The sequence below is a fragment of the Puma concolor genome, chromosome A3, assembly GCF_028749965.1.
Source record: "Puma concolor isolate L17-30 chromosome A3, mPumCon1.1.hap2, whole genome shotgun sequence".
In the NCBI taxonomy this organism is placed as follows: Eukaryota; Metazoa; Chordata; class Mammalia; order Carnivora; family Felidae; genus Puma; species Puma concolor.
The window spans coordinates 123,163,995-123,179,944 of NC_141669.1; the positions used below are offsets into that span (position 1 = coordinate 123,163,995).

Genomic DNA, 15,950 nt, shown 5'->3' on the forward strand with positions numbered 1-15,950 from the left:
GGCAGGAGAAGCCAATAAGATATCCCCAAAGTGATTAAAAGCCAAATGCTATCAGGTTGTTGTCCTGGAGTGGAGGACACCGAATCTCTGGCTTTGGGCTGGAATTAGACCATTGTGTGTTAGCTCTGTATGTGGTCTGCTGATCAGAAGTTCATTGGGGTAGTTATGTTCATGGAAAAACATACAAGTAAACTAACAAATTATTAATTATTAAATACAGTTTGGGAAACAGAAGCTTCCAAAATAGCAGGTCTATGGAGGAAAGACCTAGGAAATATCAAAAGGTGTTTGGAGATCACTTAGATGATAAAATCGCTAAGATATAAGCCAGATAAAGTGTACTCCCTAGAGTGACAAGTGAAATACTGAGAAACTCAGGGGACATTGTACGCCTGGTCAATATAATAAATGGGCAGAATATTCAAGGAATATTAAAGACCTACCACTTACTATGTGGAGACAACCAAAGAGATCCTGGGTCTGAATGACCCCAAACCTGATTACAGGCCAGTGGGGTGATATACGGTGGCCATCTCCTGCTGGATTCTTCCAGAGCTGACCACAGAGCTCAGGAGTGACATGCTGCCTGGACACTGGCTTTTCCATTCCTTCTGCTTCCTGGTCAGCTCCTTCCTGCCACTTGAGGGTCTTGGTTGAGATGGTTCCAGTTAAAGATGATTCCATCCTGTTTGATGCCAAAGGGAGTCTGGCAGGTAGATATTACTTCACTACAATGTCTGCTCCATGGGGACTGGCTTTTATTTTTTTTTTGGTGCCTCTTTTGTCTTTTGCTATGTCTGGTCTGTGCCTAGTTCAGGGTAGTTTCTCAATCCATGCATGTTGATGACTGAATGCAACCCAGAAAATATGCACCTTAACTTTTAAAAGACCTCCTCTGGGTCAGCAAGAGTCCTGTGGAGGCGGGTCATCTGCCTTCTCCTTGGCTCTCCCCATCCTGTTCTCTCATGTTTCCTGATGGACTCTGATTCAGGCATGGATTTCTCTAGAATAAGCCACTTTCCAGTTCAACACTTGTGATTCTGGACGTTCCCATGATTTCAGTCTCACAACCTGCACTGATCCCTACAACTCTGAGTCTGAATTCCTGTTTTCAGTTGTATTGCCTGCAGTAGTTTTCTGTGGCGAATGTAACAAACTACCACAGATGTAGTGGCTTAACCCAACACAAATGTATTATCTGGAGGTCAGAAATCTGCAATGAGTATTAAAGGATTAAAATGAAAGTGTCACTAGAGCTGTCTGTCTTCCTTTCTGGAGTCTGTAGGGGCCAAACTATTCCTCATCTCCCCAGGTTTTTAGAGGCGGCCAGCATTCCTTGACCTGTGCCTGTATCACTCCACTTTCTGCTTCCATAATCCCATGGTCTGCTTCCATCACCACTGACTTTGATCTTCTTGCACCCCTCTGACTAGGAACCTAATATGGGGCCCAGCTGGATAACTCAGGACAATTTACATACCTCAACATCCTTAAATTTACCACATCTGTAAAGTCCCTTGTATGAGATAACATATTCATAGGTTTAGAGACCAGGATGTGGACATCTTTTGGCGGGGGCATGATTCTGTCTACTGCACAGTTCCAACCCATGGCTGGCACAAAGGATTTCCTGAGTTGTCTAAACAATGTGGCAGGTGTGGCATGACCATGATGAGGGCTTCTTTTTGGGTCTGCTCCCCATGAGCTCTGGTCTGTCTGTAGAGCCCACAAAGATGGAAGAGATCTTGGGTCAATGCTGTTGGGTGTGACTGGAAAGATTCTTTCTGATGTGCCCACTGGAAACCACACTGTCATTTGCTGGATGTTGTGGTTCTAGGATATTGCTCCACTAATCTGATCATAGGCCTTGGAGTCCCAAAGAGCTAAAAAAGAAAATCTCTAAGGTTGAATACGTAGTTGCCTTCAGAGTCTTTATCTTTAGCTCCCACTGCTTGTAATTATCTTTGAACTGAAGCCACTGTGGAGAAGGGAAAATATCTGGGGTTGGGGATAGCTGACTGAATGATGCAGTATAGGATTCCGAGCAGAGGCAGGCAGATTTGGCCAGCAGTGCAAGAAAATAAGTCACTAGAGATGTTTCCTCCTCTCCTCAACCTTATTTTGCTGCAACGTATAGGTAGTCCTGCCACAACCCTCCACACAAGCCCTTATGGTTGGCCCGTGGTCAAACCAGAGGATGTGGCATTCACTGGTCCTCTGATGATGCTCAGGACCTATGACAGACCCATCTGTGTTGCTGGGCTGGCCAGGAAGCTGTAGCTGTCCTGGCATGGGCATGCTGGCAGACAAATGCTGATGCCGCTTCAAAGAACCGCCCTTCCAGGTGCTGAGGGCAGCTTTTCTGCTGCTCACGCTGTGTATTTTCGCAAGGCACCCAGCTGTTGCGGTGATGATATTTATATCAATAAGTGTTCTATTCATCTGTCGATTTTAGGGGATGCTTGCCAGCTGCATATGGCAGCCAACCTCATGGCCCTTCTAAGCCTGATGTTTTTGCAGTTAAAGAATCAATTCTTAAAGGCTGTATCAACATCTGGGGCTGAGAAATCTTCATTCACCCAAGACACACCCTGGAAGGGGCAGTTATAGTTAATGACCTAGACCCCTGCTTCTCTACATGTCCCAAAGTGAGATTCTTTCACACTCCTCCTCCATGCCCAAGCTCTGGTTTTGCAAAAAGGGCTTCTGGAAAAGGGGAAACAGCAAACCGGCTTTCACAGGCTCTACTTCATTCATGGACTCAGTGAGCAGAGTTCACCATTTTAATTTCTCAGGCAAAGGAATAGGGTGGTGATGCCTTCTGAGTCTGGAACTCCACAGAAGTCTTTGTTTTATGGGAATCCATTTAATTTCATGGTTATCTTGGATTCCAGCCATATCTACTGATTGAGCCCCTTGGGGACTCACACACCATATTCAGTCTGTCAGGATATTTTGTTGGGTCTCCCTTCAGGAGATATCCAGAATCTACTCCACGGCTACCACTTAGGTTCAAGCTGCCATCACATCCCTTAGCAAATACACTCTCCTTCCCAGACCATTAGTGTGTTCTCAACACAGTAGCTAGAGGGATGTTTTGTTTGTTTTGTTTTTGTTTTTGTTTTTAAAAGGTCAAAGTATGTCACTCCTCTCCTCAAAACCTGTCAGTGGCTCCCTTCTTCTCTCAGAGTAAAACTCGAGTTCTTCCTAGGACCCCTAAGGGCCTCCATGACCTGGCCCTGCCATGTGTCTGTGTCACCTGCTGCTGCTGTCTCCATGTTCACTCTGTTCCAGTCACAATGGCCTCTGTGCTGTTCCTCAAATGTGCCAGGCATGTGCGCACCATAAGGTGTTGGTGTGGGTTGTCCTTTCTCCCTGCAATGCTCTTCCCAGATGATGGTCACACGGCTCATTCTCTCCACCTCCTTAAAAAATACGCTTATATGTGACCTTCTCAATACAGCTTGCCTTGATCACTCTATCAATAGAGTGCCCCACACCTGCCTTCCAGTCTTCCTCTTAATTTTTTCCAAACACTCATCACCTTCTAACATATAATTGAGTACATTATAGGGACTTGGTTACATATTGTCTCCTTCACTTTAGAAGTTGCACCAGAGATGGGAATTTGTTGTTTTGCTTTCTGTGTCTTGTTCACGATGCATTCTAAGCACCTAGAACAGCTTCTGGAAGACAGCAGATACTCCACAAATATAGGTGAATGATGAGCAAATCTCTCGTGAACGTATTATGTGCACATCCCACCAGGCGCTCAATTTCATCCTGATGATCTGCTCCTCTCCCCGCCTCCCCCTGTCTTCCCTCATCTTGGTCGGTGTGACCCCAGACGTCTAACTGCCTAGACTTGAGCTCCTGCCACCATCCACAACGTCTCCTTCTCATTCACCTCCCACATCCAACTGCTCCCCAAACCTGTAGATTTCCATCTGGGAACCAACTTTCACATCCAAGCCCGCCTCCTGATCACTACCTTTCTTTTCTGTACATCTGCAGAATCCGCCTCCCAGTCTCCTGGCTTCCAGGTTTCCCTCTAACTTTTCTCCTCACTGGTCCCCAGACTCAACTTTCTAACAGGAACCAGCCACACCATGGCTTAAAATCTGCAGAATCCCTCCTCCCTGGATAGCAAATATTGTCTAACGGTGCTCCTTGGAAACCCGAGGCTTCACAAAAGCACCCAGAGTCCTGACTCTCCAAGAGACACTGGGGGGACCAGAAGACCAGTCTGGGTGGAGCTCAACTCCCACCCCAGGTGGTTTCACCACGAACATCTCTTGATCACACATGCTTGAGCAATACAGCGCTTACACAAAAGCTTTTATTCGAAGAGAGGGTTCTGTTGCTTACAAAGTAAGGGTCTGACACTATGCTGCAGGCCAAGGCTGAGATCTGAAGCCCACATGGGCAGCCCTCTGCAAGCAGGACGCTGCTACATTTTGCAGCTTCACCACCCTCTTCTGCTCCCGATAGACCCTGAGCCCCAGCTCCACTGCAACCCCAGCTGTTCTAAAGAGAAGCCACACATATTCACACTGCCTTGCCTTTGCCCCACTGTTCCCTCTGCTCCGAGTGCCTTTTCCCAGCTCACTCAGCCCCACACACCCAAACTTCTGCTGCCTTCTTCAAGGCCAAAGTCACCTTCTTTTTGAAGTCTTCCCTCACCCTCTGGGCAGAATTAATTGCTCCCTGTTCCCGGCCAGCACAGCACTTTGCGTCTGACCTCTATTATAGCGCTGCCACACGAGGTTGGGACAATTTGCTCATCCGTCTCTGTAGCAAGACTGTGAGCTCCTGCAGGGCTGAGACCACAGCTCAGATCCATTTTATTTTATTCCCACACAAGGCCAGCACGCACACAGGAGTGCACTGAGTTTCTCTGAGTTTCTTTCAAGACAGTGAAAGGATCACTTTTCAAAAACCTGAAAGGACATTCTCACTTTTCCCACCCAGGAACGGCTCCCCTGCTATGGGGACCTGGGCTCCAGAAGCTGTCCCATAACAGGTGCTTTAGCACTCTTGGAGTCATCAGACCCCAGGGGGCTAAAGCATGAAGCCTGCCTGGACACCGGGGTCACCTGGGATGAAGCCGGGATCGTCGGGGTGGCTAGTGGGCAGAGGGTCTACAGTTCAAGCTCCAGGCTCTGTCAGTGCTGGGTGCATCTCCCAGGGGGCAGACTGGGTGGGTGGGTGTGGCAAGGCATCAGAATATTCTGCAGGGCTGGAGACGCTCAGCGGTGGGGAGGCTCTGTGAGCCTCTCAGCTCAGTGTGCTCGGTGTGATTTGGAGCAAGGCCCTAATCAGTGTGGTGGATGGAGCAGAATCTGGCTCTGGATGGGGAGGGAGGGCTGGACAAAGCCTACAAGCAGGGGGGAGTCACTGTTGGGAATGAGAGGGCTCAGGGGTGGCAGGGCCCAGGAAGAGACCTCCAGCCTCCACTGGCAGCAGAATGGGCCGGATCGGTGCTCGAAGCCAGACAGTGGCCATCGGCAGGCAGCTCGGCCGGGCAGGGGAAACACCATGCTGGCTCTCAGGCTCTCCCTCCAGCTCTTGGGCATGGCTTCCCAAATGCACCTGAGCACCTCGGGCAGTGGCTGGGCCCCTCCTACCTGGGCAGTGTCCATCTCATTCAGCATCACCACGGAGGAGCAGTTATAATCGAACACCAGCCTCCAGAAGTCTGCCACGGTGTTGGGTAGAGGGTGTTGGGTGACCACGAAGGCGGCGGGCTGCTTGTGGCTCTGACAAAGGAACGACATAGGCTTCGTAAAATACACATCCATCAGTGATGCTCTGATGGTGATGAGGCTTGGACGGCTGCCAGAGGCCCCCGAACCTGCCAAACAGATTGCACAAAACACCTACCTGTTCTGTTATCTCTGGGTGCCCAGGTGACAAAGGGGGCCTCCTCATAATGAACTCATTCTCCTCTAAACTAAGACATTTCATTAGGAAAGTGTCACTCGGCTGGGGATTATTCAAATAAATTATTTATGTTTTGGAGCTCAGCAAATAATCATCATTACAATATGAAATGAAAGATTCTGGCTGCAGATTTGCTGCTCTGCTGGCCAAAGCACCTCTTGGGACATTAGGGATATCTGTGGTCCTGTGCCCACAATGCTGGAGGAGGGGCTGGCTCAGCCCAAGGCAGAGAGCCTCCTGAAGGGGCTTCTATTGTAGGAGGCTCACTCCTGCCCCAAGGCCTGGCAGAAGATGGACACTGTGTGCTGTGAGACAATGGGCAGTGGAAGGTGCTCAGGTTTTAGGGTCAGGAAGGCCAGGGGTTCAAATCCACCATTCTTACTTGTAGGTTATTAGTCATGTATCAATCTGTCCATCTGCTCATCCCTCCCTCCCTCCCTCCCTTCCTTCCTTCCTTCCTTCCATCCATCCATCCATCCAGGCATCATTTGTAGAGTGCCTTTTTTTTCTTTTTGGTGGTAAGCCCTGGCCAGTTATTAGATCTTTCCAAAGTCACGTTCTTCATCGGAGAGAGGAGAATCACAACTCCGAAGGGATACTGTCATATGGATTGAATGAGATTTGCATTTGAAAATACCAGCACCCAAGAAAAGACTGTGAGCCCACTGGCAGGGCAGAAACACAACTTGGTTCTTCATCCTTGGCCCTAATACTGTGGCTGGCACATGAGACACCCAGTACAGGTCCAGCAAACAAATGCATACACTCAGTCCCATGTTACAGATGGGGAAACTGAGGCCCCCAGAAATTAGCTTGTGATAGTCTGGGCTACATTGGAAGCTCTGACTGGGCCTCATTTATTACAGTATCTCGTGAGGGGTTTGGAAAGATTGAAGAGCTTCTCCTTTAGTGGTCTGTGAAACTGGAGATTACCCATAGCCTATGTTCTTAATAAGCTTTCTTGAGAGACAGGCCTTGTGACAGACACAGCTGTTTTCAGTAGAGTGTCCAGTCAGCAGGAAATGGGGGGGATAGAGGGGCTTGCCTGTCCAAACCAGGAGAACACCCAGGCAAAAGACCCTGCCAACCATATTACATAAAGCACCTGTCCATTCTGTTATCTCTTGATGCCCTGGACAAAAAAATGCCTAGCAACTGTGGATGTCACATAGGCACGAGGGTCCTGTCTTCCAAGGACCTTCTCCTGGTCAGTGGGATGGTCAAAGGGGGGAGTCTGGGAGGGCAGAATATTTTATTTCCCCAAAAGCGAAACTCTAGTTGCAGAGAGCAGGTCTTTGAGCCATTTCTAGACACAGAAAAGATCCTAGGTTTTAAAAGTCAAAAAACAGGATCCAGACCCTGGACTCCACCCTTCTGAGCTAGTTGACCTGGAGACAGTCATGCAAATACTCTGAGCCTCAGTATTTCATCTGGAAAATGGGGACAATAACACCCAAACACAGAATGAGTCAGGGTAAGTCCAGGGCCCGACATGGTACCTGCCCAACACTCAGTGAATGTTAGTTCTCTTTCCTTTTTCCCTGTCTCTGTGATAAATGCTCTATTAGGCCAGCATGCCTGACAAAGCCTTATCTGAAAATATGTTCAAGATCCACGCTCCTGCTGGGTTTCAGGGATCAGCCGGCAATCCATTTCATGGATAACATCATCCTTTACCAGGGGAAACATTAAAAATTAACCCAGAGGACTTCATATTTTTCTGCTAGGAGCAAAGCTGCTATGGTTACCAGATAATGCACAGACTGAACTGGAATACAGATAAGGACTTTTTTTTTTTTTTTTAAAGAAAGGCAAAGGCCCAGTGATGGCTCACAGGAGAAATGCCCTGTGGACAAAGAGAACATAATCAGCATCAGAGCTTGGCAGAAGACATTTGGCTCCAGGCAGCATCTAACCTACTAAGTAGAGGCCAGAAACATGTTTGATCCTTGCATAGATGAGGAAGCCAGCGGGGAGGGAGTTGGGACAAATGGGAGAAAAGCAATGGGGAACCTGGAAGTGTGAGTATACCCGCAGGCCCCTTCTCTTGCCACATGCGTGCACACACATGCATGCACACATACACATACGTGCACACATTGACCTTAGAGAGCTCTAAGGTAAAGGCCAGAGGTACTCCCTCCATCTCCAGCTATTTGATCTGACCAGGACAATGCTCCCTGCATCTGGACCCATAGCCAGGGTCTTCATGGAGGACTTGGGCACCCTGTGGGCCAAGGCCAGGGCAAGCCCTGACAGAGCTGATAAGCATTGACCTCCCATCACCTGCCTCCAACACTGACAGCCCTTGGGGAGAGTTTTAGGAGGGTCAGAGGTCAGAAGAGGAGTGGGCTTTGACCCGAGGACAGAGCACCCCACATTCTTGCCTGTTCCGGGTGAGACGGGAAGTCCACGTGGGCTGGATGGATGTAACCATGGACATGGGTTGGGGGGGGGGGCGGAATCTGAAGGGCTTATCCCCAATCAGGCAATGGTATTCTTGGTCCTGAGCCTCGGGATGTCTGTGTCCTAGTGGATTGCACAAACTGTGGGGAGGCCCAAGGAATGAATTCCAGGGTCTGAGTCCTGGCTTCTGGCTCTGCCAGTAGCTTTCGGGTCACCTTGAGCAAGTCTCTTCCTCTTTCTGGCCTCACTGTCCTTTGCTTAAAAGTACAAGGATGAGACCAGATAATCCATGGCTCATTCCTGCTGCAAGTATCTCTACATCCAGGAAGTGGAGGAATGATCAGTGGAAGTAGCTGAAGGACCCAGGAGGAAAGCATAGGAGTCAGGAACATGGACATGACCTTCTAATTAGGGTCATGACTCCTAAACCAGGTCAGGGTAGGAGTGCCCTTCTTAGATTTGCTGCCGAGAAAGCAGAAGAAAGTGCCTCTGATAGAACAGTCAGAAACATGGCCCATGCCCTTTGCTAAACCCATCACTTGTCCAGTTACTGAGCACCTACCATCTGCCAGCCTCATTCTTGCCTCTGCACATGAGTTCTGGGAGCCTGCCTGGGAGTTCCCCAAGGGCAGAACCTATGTCTGCACCATCCTGCATTCCCAAAGCTCAGGCCAGGGCCTGGCATAGAGAATGTTTCCTGAACTAAACTTAAGGCTGAGAGTTAGCTCTATGGGCAGCAGGAGGGTGTACTGGGAAGGCTTGTGCTGTGCCGTCATGGACCGATTTTATGCTTTTGGTCTATTCTTGACAGGATTATGGGAGCAAAGAGCCAAGCACATGGCTTGTATATAGGTTTGGACCAGAGCCTTCAGGGGGAGCAAAGGTCCTTGTGGCCAGGAAGAGCAGAAGCAAAGAGAGGCTGGTTGGGGGTGGTGGTGTGGGGTGTCAGTGCCCTGGGCTCCAGCCATCTCCACCTTGAAGAAATTTCCCAGTGAGTGCCAGCCAGGGCTCAGCTTACGTCCATCAGTGCGGCATTGACGTAGTTGCTGGGTTCCCCATCCACCGAGATAAGGAAGGGCAGGCAGCGGTCCAGAGGCAGGACATCCATGCTCCGGTTCTTATCGTGGTTCCGGGGCAGGAGCCCGATGCTGCAGTCCTCGGGCCGGACGCGGGGAGTCACGATGTTGAGGGTCTGTAAGGCGCAAAGACAGATAGGTAGGCATTACTCAGGTGGTAGCCCCAAACAGAGGAGATAGCAAGGTTCAAAGCCAGCCTACCCCACCCTATCTGCATACTGAAAGTTTGGCCCTCCAGTCCCTCCCCAGGACTTGTTCCTCTCCCGTGTGATGTTCTGCCATCTCCCGTTAGCTGCTCCATGCAGGCTGAGAGCCCCTACCAGGGCTGTGAGACACCCCCATGATGCCAAGTATGTACAGACTGCATGCCCACACACAGAGCAGACACAGGCTGCCAACACCTGCCAACCATTTGAGCTAAGCTGCTCAGCTCTGTGAAGGGTGGGCGAGCCAGGAGGTCAGGGGGTGGGAGTGGGGGTGGGGGTGGGGAATCCCCCATGCATCCCTTGAAGTGCCAAAGAAGGAGGGAAAGGATTTCACCAATGCTCCTCTTAGAGAAAGCTGTTTTCAGAATGGAAGGGTGTCTGGATGAGCTTCCCAGGATAGGTGAGAGACCCCCAGGAAGCAAGCTCTAGGAGTCTGGAAAATTTCAGGGTTGTGTCGTGCAGAGTGAGTCTTACAAGTGTGGGGCCACAGCTGAATTGCCCAGCCAGGAGACCAGATGTTCTGTGCGCCCACGAGGGGGCTGTGGCCTCTGTCTTTCCCTTACTCAGTACTTGGTCTCCCCTTCCAATCAGTAAAGCTTCTGCTTGAGGGAGCACGGGGACACTGGCCTGGCTGGGGTATCTACCCATGGAACCAGGGGCTGGGTACTTGCCCCTCAATTCCTGGAGCTTCCTTGCTTCCCACTACCTGGTTCTCAGCACCTGTTGCCTAGGTAAGACCCTGGCACTGACCTCAGGACAAAGGGCTGGCCTCTTGGCCTACTCAGTGACTCACATCAAGGCCTCCACACCAAGGTGGCCACCATTCTGGCTACCTGGGTTACAAAGTACAGATGTGCTATGTCTGAGATGAGCTCTGGGATGGTGCTTCCCAAAGTTCAATATGCAGATAAGTCACCCAGAGATCTTGTTAAACTCTACATTCTTGTTCAGTAGCTGTGGGTGGGACCCAAGATACCACATTCCTGATGAACTCCTGGGTGAAGCTGATGGTGCTGGTCTCCAGACCCAACTCTGAGTAGTGAGGATCTAGGATAGACACACTCCAATTGCACAGAAATGGTAAGAAAAAACCCGAGTCCCTCCAGGGACGGCAGATCATGAAACTCACACCTGTGTTTATAAACCTGTCTCCACCCACAACTAGGATTGGACTAGAACAAAGTTAGTTCAAAAACATATGCAGAGTTAAAACAAGCATTAGCAGTCACCAAGTGACTGGTTAACAGTTGCTCGTGGCTGTGCATTGTATGTGCAAGAATTCATTCTGCAGCTGTCTGGAGCTGCACACTGGAAACACCAGACTCATCAGTTCTCATGAGGAAAACCCCATGAACGTGCTCAGTGCTGCTGAAGTTGGTTGGGTCCCCGAGCCTGGGATTTGCTCATACCTGAAATTCGTCTTTGATTTGGCTGGAGTTGGTCTGGGGGTCCAGCCTGCTGATGTTGTAGTAGAGAGAGCGGAACTCACACACGGGGATGGCGGTATTGCCGCAGAGGCATGCTTCCAGGATGGCATCGTGCACAAACACGTACTGCTCCTGCCCAGCCAAGAAGAGAAGAGACAGGGTGCCGGGTGAGGACAGTGGCCTGGGAATTTGTGGTCCAAACTGAATCCCACGGCTGTGAAGTAGGGGCAGGATTCAGACTGCAGAATCACTGCTTCCTATCTGAAAACCTGAAGGACCACTCTCCATGTTTCTCAGTGACCACCTGAGCAATGGTGAGTTTTGCGTAAGACTGAGCTGTGTAGACATTGAGGAAAGTAAGAAACTTCTGAATGTGCTGCAGTAGGGCTCTTGGTACCTGCCTGTGTCCCCTCAGCTTTCACCTTTACTTTGAAGCCTACGTACTGCAAAGCACGTGAGATTCATGCCGAGGGATTTCCTCTAGTCCCAGGAGCACACCTGGGCTGGGTGCAGGGCGAGCCAGCATGGCTGAAGAGCCAATGCTCTGGAAAGGAGCCCTCAAGCAGTGCCAGCTGGAGAGCTGGGGCATAAATACCTAAGTTTCCTTCTCTCTCAGGTAGGAGATTTGGAAGGGAACATTTCCTACGGCCTCAGAGCTCCCAGTAGGCTTGGCCTCCAGTTGTTCACAGGGTTAATTAAACACCTTTACAAAAGACCTTAACGCTTTCATAAAGCTTGGTGTCCTTTCCTTCTCTTTGCTTTCCAACTGGTGAGCCTTGGGATCACCTCTCAAATAAATCACTTGCCCTCAACTCCCTGTCTCAGGGTCTGCTCCTGCGCCCTGTGCCCCTCGGCCATCTCTGTTCTTTGCACCTGCTGTTCTCTTCTCCCTGAACCCCATTCCCCCTTTTCTATGGCCCCTATGCTTCATCCCCTCTGGACAGTCTTCTGCACACCCACCAGGTGGAAGCTGTTGCTGTTGTTGCTCCCAGGCCCTTAACAAACATTGAGTGCTCTCTTGCAGAACTTGGCCCTACATAAAACACTTATACCGATGCATCACGATGATCTATTTGAATGTCTGTCTCCCCCACCAGACAGCAGGGGCCATGTGCCTGATGCCAGCCAGCAAGGCTGTCTTCCGCAAGCATGAACCTGGGAACAGATAAAGCAGCCTCTTGGCTTTACTGCAGCCTCACCAAGAAGTCCAGACACTAGCCTGTGGGAGTTAGCTCAGACCCCACAGCAGGGGCCTATGTTTTTAAGTGCCGGATTCTCTGCAGGGCCGGCAGTGACTGGCCATGCCCAAAGCCAAAACTTCCCTTTGCAAGATTGGTGATGGACATAGCTTCTTATCTGCCTTAGCTGACTGCCTAGGCACCCACAGCCTTCCCTAGAATCAGATGATGGGCTTTTATAATAACCAGCCATGGCTCTGAGGAGTAGGGTAGGCAGAAAAGACTGCCTAACAAGAGAGCATGGTTCAGGGGAAAGTGCTTGAGGCTTGGAGTCACACGGACCCAGCTTCTCAGTTTCTTTCTTTATGAAATGGGGATACCGGTAGGAGCTGCCTGGCAGGCTTGTTGTGAGTAGGAACAATACCCTGAATACAAAGGGCCCATCATGATGCTTGGCACATGGTAGATAGATGCTCAACACTAAAGATGGACTCCTCTCATTTCCCACGGGGCTTGGGCTCTTGACCTGAACAGAGGGGGGCTTGAAGGTCTGCTTTCCCCCGGAAGGCAAGGGCTATATGTTATCTCTTTTGGAATCCCTGGAACCCAGCCCAGTTATTCAATAATTTTGTTGGTTAAGCCATTCTTGCGGGGACTGAAGCAATGCTTGGCACACAGCAGGCATTCCGCAAATGCCAATCCTTCCCTCTCTCTCTTCTTCCCCCAATGCAAGTAAACCATTCGAAGAATCCTTAGAAGTTCCCATTAAGCCCCTGCTCAGATGCCCTCAGCACTGGGGAACTCCTTACCTTTCCTCATTGGTGGATGTCATTGCACCGAGGGGCCTCAGGGTGGGCAGTGGTGTCCTGGCTTCTACTGTGGTCTCCTCGCAGTCAGCCATGTATCCCCTTCCTCCATTTCTCCCGCCCCTGGGTCTCTTTCTCTAGGATGCCTTCACCCATGGGTGAGTGTTCTACCCTGCTTCTCCTTGGCCAGGGCTGCAGCTGGCTGGCCAGCTCGGTGCCCCAGGACTCACCTCTGTCTGTACCAGGTTGACCCTCTGGGCCCGGAGCTCACGCACACAGTTGAAGATGTCCACTACCCCTTCGTTCTCGGCCATATCGAGCATGGTGTCGATAGCGATGAAGCAGCCGGTCCTCCCAGCCCCAGCGCTGGCAGAGAGGACAGTGTCTGTGTTAGGGACCTTGGGACAGGACCAGCCCTGGGGAGGCCCCCCGCCCCCATTCAGCCCTGTCCCGAGGCATGCTGTAGAGGTCAGACATAAAAGCCTGAATCCCAGCACTGCGGGGAGACTCAGAGCAAGCAAGTGAACTTAGAGTCTCAGCTCTCTTCTGTAAAATGGGAGAGCAATGCTTGCCTTTGGGGCTGTTTTATCAAAACCTGCTTATATTTGTTGTACTCATTAGCAAGCACTTATTTCATGCTTACAAAGTGCCAGAAATTGTTCGAAGTGTGTTACAAATGTTACCTATTAACTCCCTTGTGAGGTTGTTTTCTTACCCCATACAGGTGAGAAAAGCAAGGCGTGGAAGGCTGACCTTACTCAAGGTCACACAGCTGGCGTGCAGTGGAGGTGGGACTTTTTATCCCAGCAATCTGGCTCCAGGGCCTGTGTTCTTATACGTTCTTAGTAACAGCACGAAATGCACGCTTCAACAACACGTATGTCTGCCGTTGTCTCATCTGGTGGGTGCAGCCAATCCGTCTGTATCATGCAAGGCATGGTGCCTGGCACACTGGAGATGCCTAATAAACATGTCTTCCCCACCCCCCCGCCCCCCTTCTGTTCCACTTTTTCCCTTCGTCAGCAAACAGGTTGACAGATGGCAGCAAGGATGGAGAGACGAGGGAGCAGAGGAAAGGGGAGAGGGCAGAAACCAGATCCTCTGAGCTGGCTCAAAGGCACAGAGTGAGTCCCAAGTCCCATGTCACAAGCCCGGGGCTTGGCTCCACTTGCACCTGTTTGCCAGAAACATGATCCAGGAGCATCCTTAAACTGGAGCAGGCGATGGCTCCAAGACCCTGGTCTGGTATATATGCTCTGATTCTGATTCATACTCCATTCTGATCACTGGTGTTTCCTTCAGGAAAATCTCAGACCAAGTACAAAATAGCAGAAGAACTCAGCACCACCCCATGGACCACGGCATGGGTCCCAGACCAGCACTGGTTCTGGTCAGGGCACTGAATCAGAGACAAACAGAACATTGACCTTGAATGCATGCACTTTAGGAAGTGAAGGCCAGACCACCAAGGAGGCCCATGTTGGCTGCGTTTTCACATCTTGCTTCCCCTGGGGAAACCAGGGCTGGGGCAGGAAGGACAGCAATGCCGGCTGACCGTAAGTCCAGGCAGGACAGGCCCGAGGGGACTGTCACCCACAATGATCTGGAAAACAAACCCCTGGGAAGCACTCTTTGTTCTTAGTAAAATTGCATGGTTTAAACTGAGTTAAATTTGACTTGTATTTGTACCCTTACACCTCCGGTCCAGATCCCTCAGAAGGGACTCGGTGGGCTGGGCACCAGGGGCTAGGAGGCAGCACGAAGAGGCACTCATCCGTGTTTTCCTGACGTCTCCTCCTCAGCCTGTTTTAGGGGACACAACCAGGATCCACCTTGGATCCCCCACCAGTGAGCAAGCTGCCTGGTGCCTGCGAGCCTCACATGTACAACGTGCCTCCTTGCAGTGTTCTCCTGAGCACCTGAGCTGTATTTATTTCTGCCTCACATAGCAACTGAGCTCATGATGTTTGGGGCCAGACCCCTGGAATCAAATCCTGGCTCAACTACTTATGAGCCGTGTGATGTTGGGTAAATGACTTAACCTCTCTGGGCTTCCATGACCTCAACCATAACACGAGGCTGATAATAATAAATAAGCCCACCATGTAGCATTAATTAATAGCACAGTACATGTGAGTTGCATGACATTATGCTGAAAAAGCACAATGCATGGAAACTGCTTAGCCCTATGCCTGGGTACCTAGCAATTTCCCAATAAATGGTTGCTTGCTACTCACATTCAACAAATATTTATTGAGCACCTTGTATGCACTAGGTGCTGGGATTGGGAGTGGGGCCGATATTAGAAGCAGAGAACGGTGGTATTTTATATGTGCTTATTACATGGCAGGACTACTCTTAGGCACCTCATTATGTTACCCAACACATTTAATCTTCAGAATAGACCCAGGAGTGGGGACCACTGTGCCTGGCGCATAAGACTGACTTATTATGGGGGTAAGACATAGAGCCATCATGTAAGGAGAGCCTGATGAATGTTTGCCATTGTTTCCCTTCCTCCCTATCCCTGCTCTGGCTGCTCTCTGGGGCACAGGACTGGGTGGGGAGCGAACATTCTCCCGTCCTTGAACTGTCATGTGGTGTAAAGCAGACCATGTATGCAAAATGCCTAGAGAGCCCAGAGGTGATGATGAGTATTCTCTCCTAACCCTCAGCGACTTCATCTGTGAAATGGGCTGTCTAATTCACACCTGCTTGTGGAGGGGGAGGGTAAATGGATGCTGAGTGAGAAGGGGCTGGTTCCCTGATGCTTGCAGTTTGTGGAGACCCTCCTTGGCTTGACTCAGCACCTTGACTGAGGTGGACACCGCCAGGGCAAGGGTAAGATAACTTAACATGCAGCTAAGAACACGCAGTGTCTGAAAAGCGGGGCTGGGCCCAGGGTCAC

At 50.4% G+C, this 15,950-nt stretch overlaps 1 protein-coding gene across 16 annotated transcripts in view; it reads right to left on the reverse strand.

Annotated features, from left to right (window-relative positions):
- The window catches only part of PTPRT (protein tyrosine phosphatase receptor type T), a 1,080,869-nt gene that overhangs the window by 33,302 nt on the left and 1,031,617 nt on the right, over window positions 1–15,950 (reverse strand). For all 16 annotated transcript variants that reach the window (XM_086702238.1, XM_086702233.1, XM_086702237.1 and 13 more), the window contains 4 exons: window positions 13,273–13,408; window positions 11,041–11,190; window positions 9,368–9,541; window positions 5,628–5,759 (listed from right to left, as the gene is read on the reverse strand). In XM_086702238.1, coding sequence (XP_086558364.1) covers window positions 5,628–5,759; window positions 9,368–9,541; window positions 11,041–11,190; window positions 13,273–13,408 — 592 coding nt within the window. The remainder of the gene's footprint in view (window positions 1–5,627; window positions 5,760–9,367; window positions 9,542–11,040; window positions 11,191–13,272; window positions 13,409–15,950) is intronic.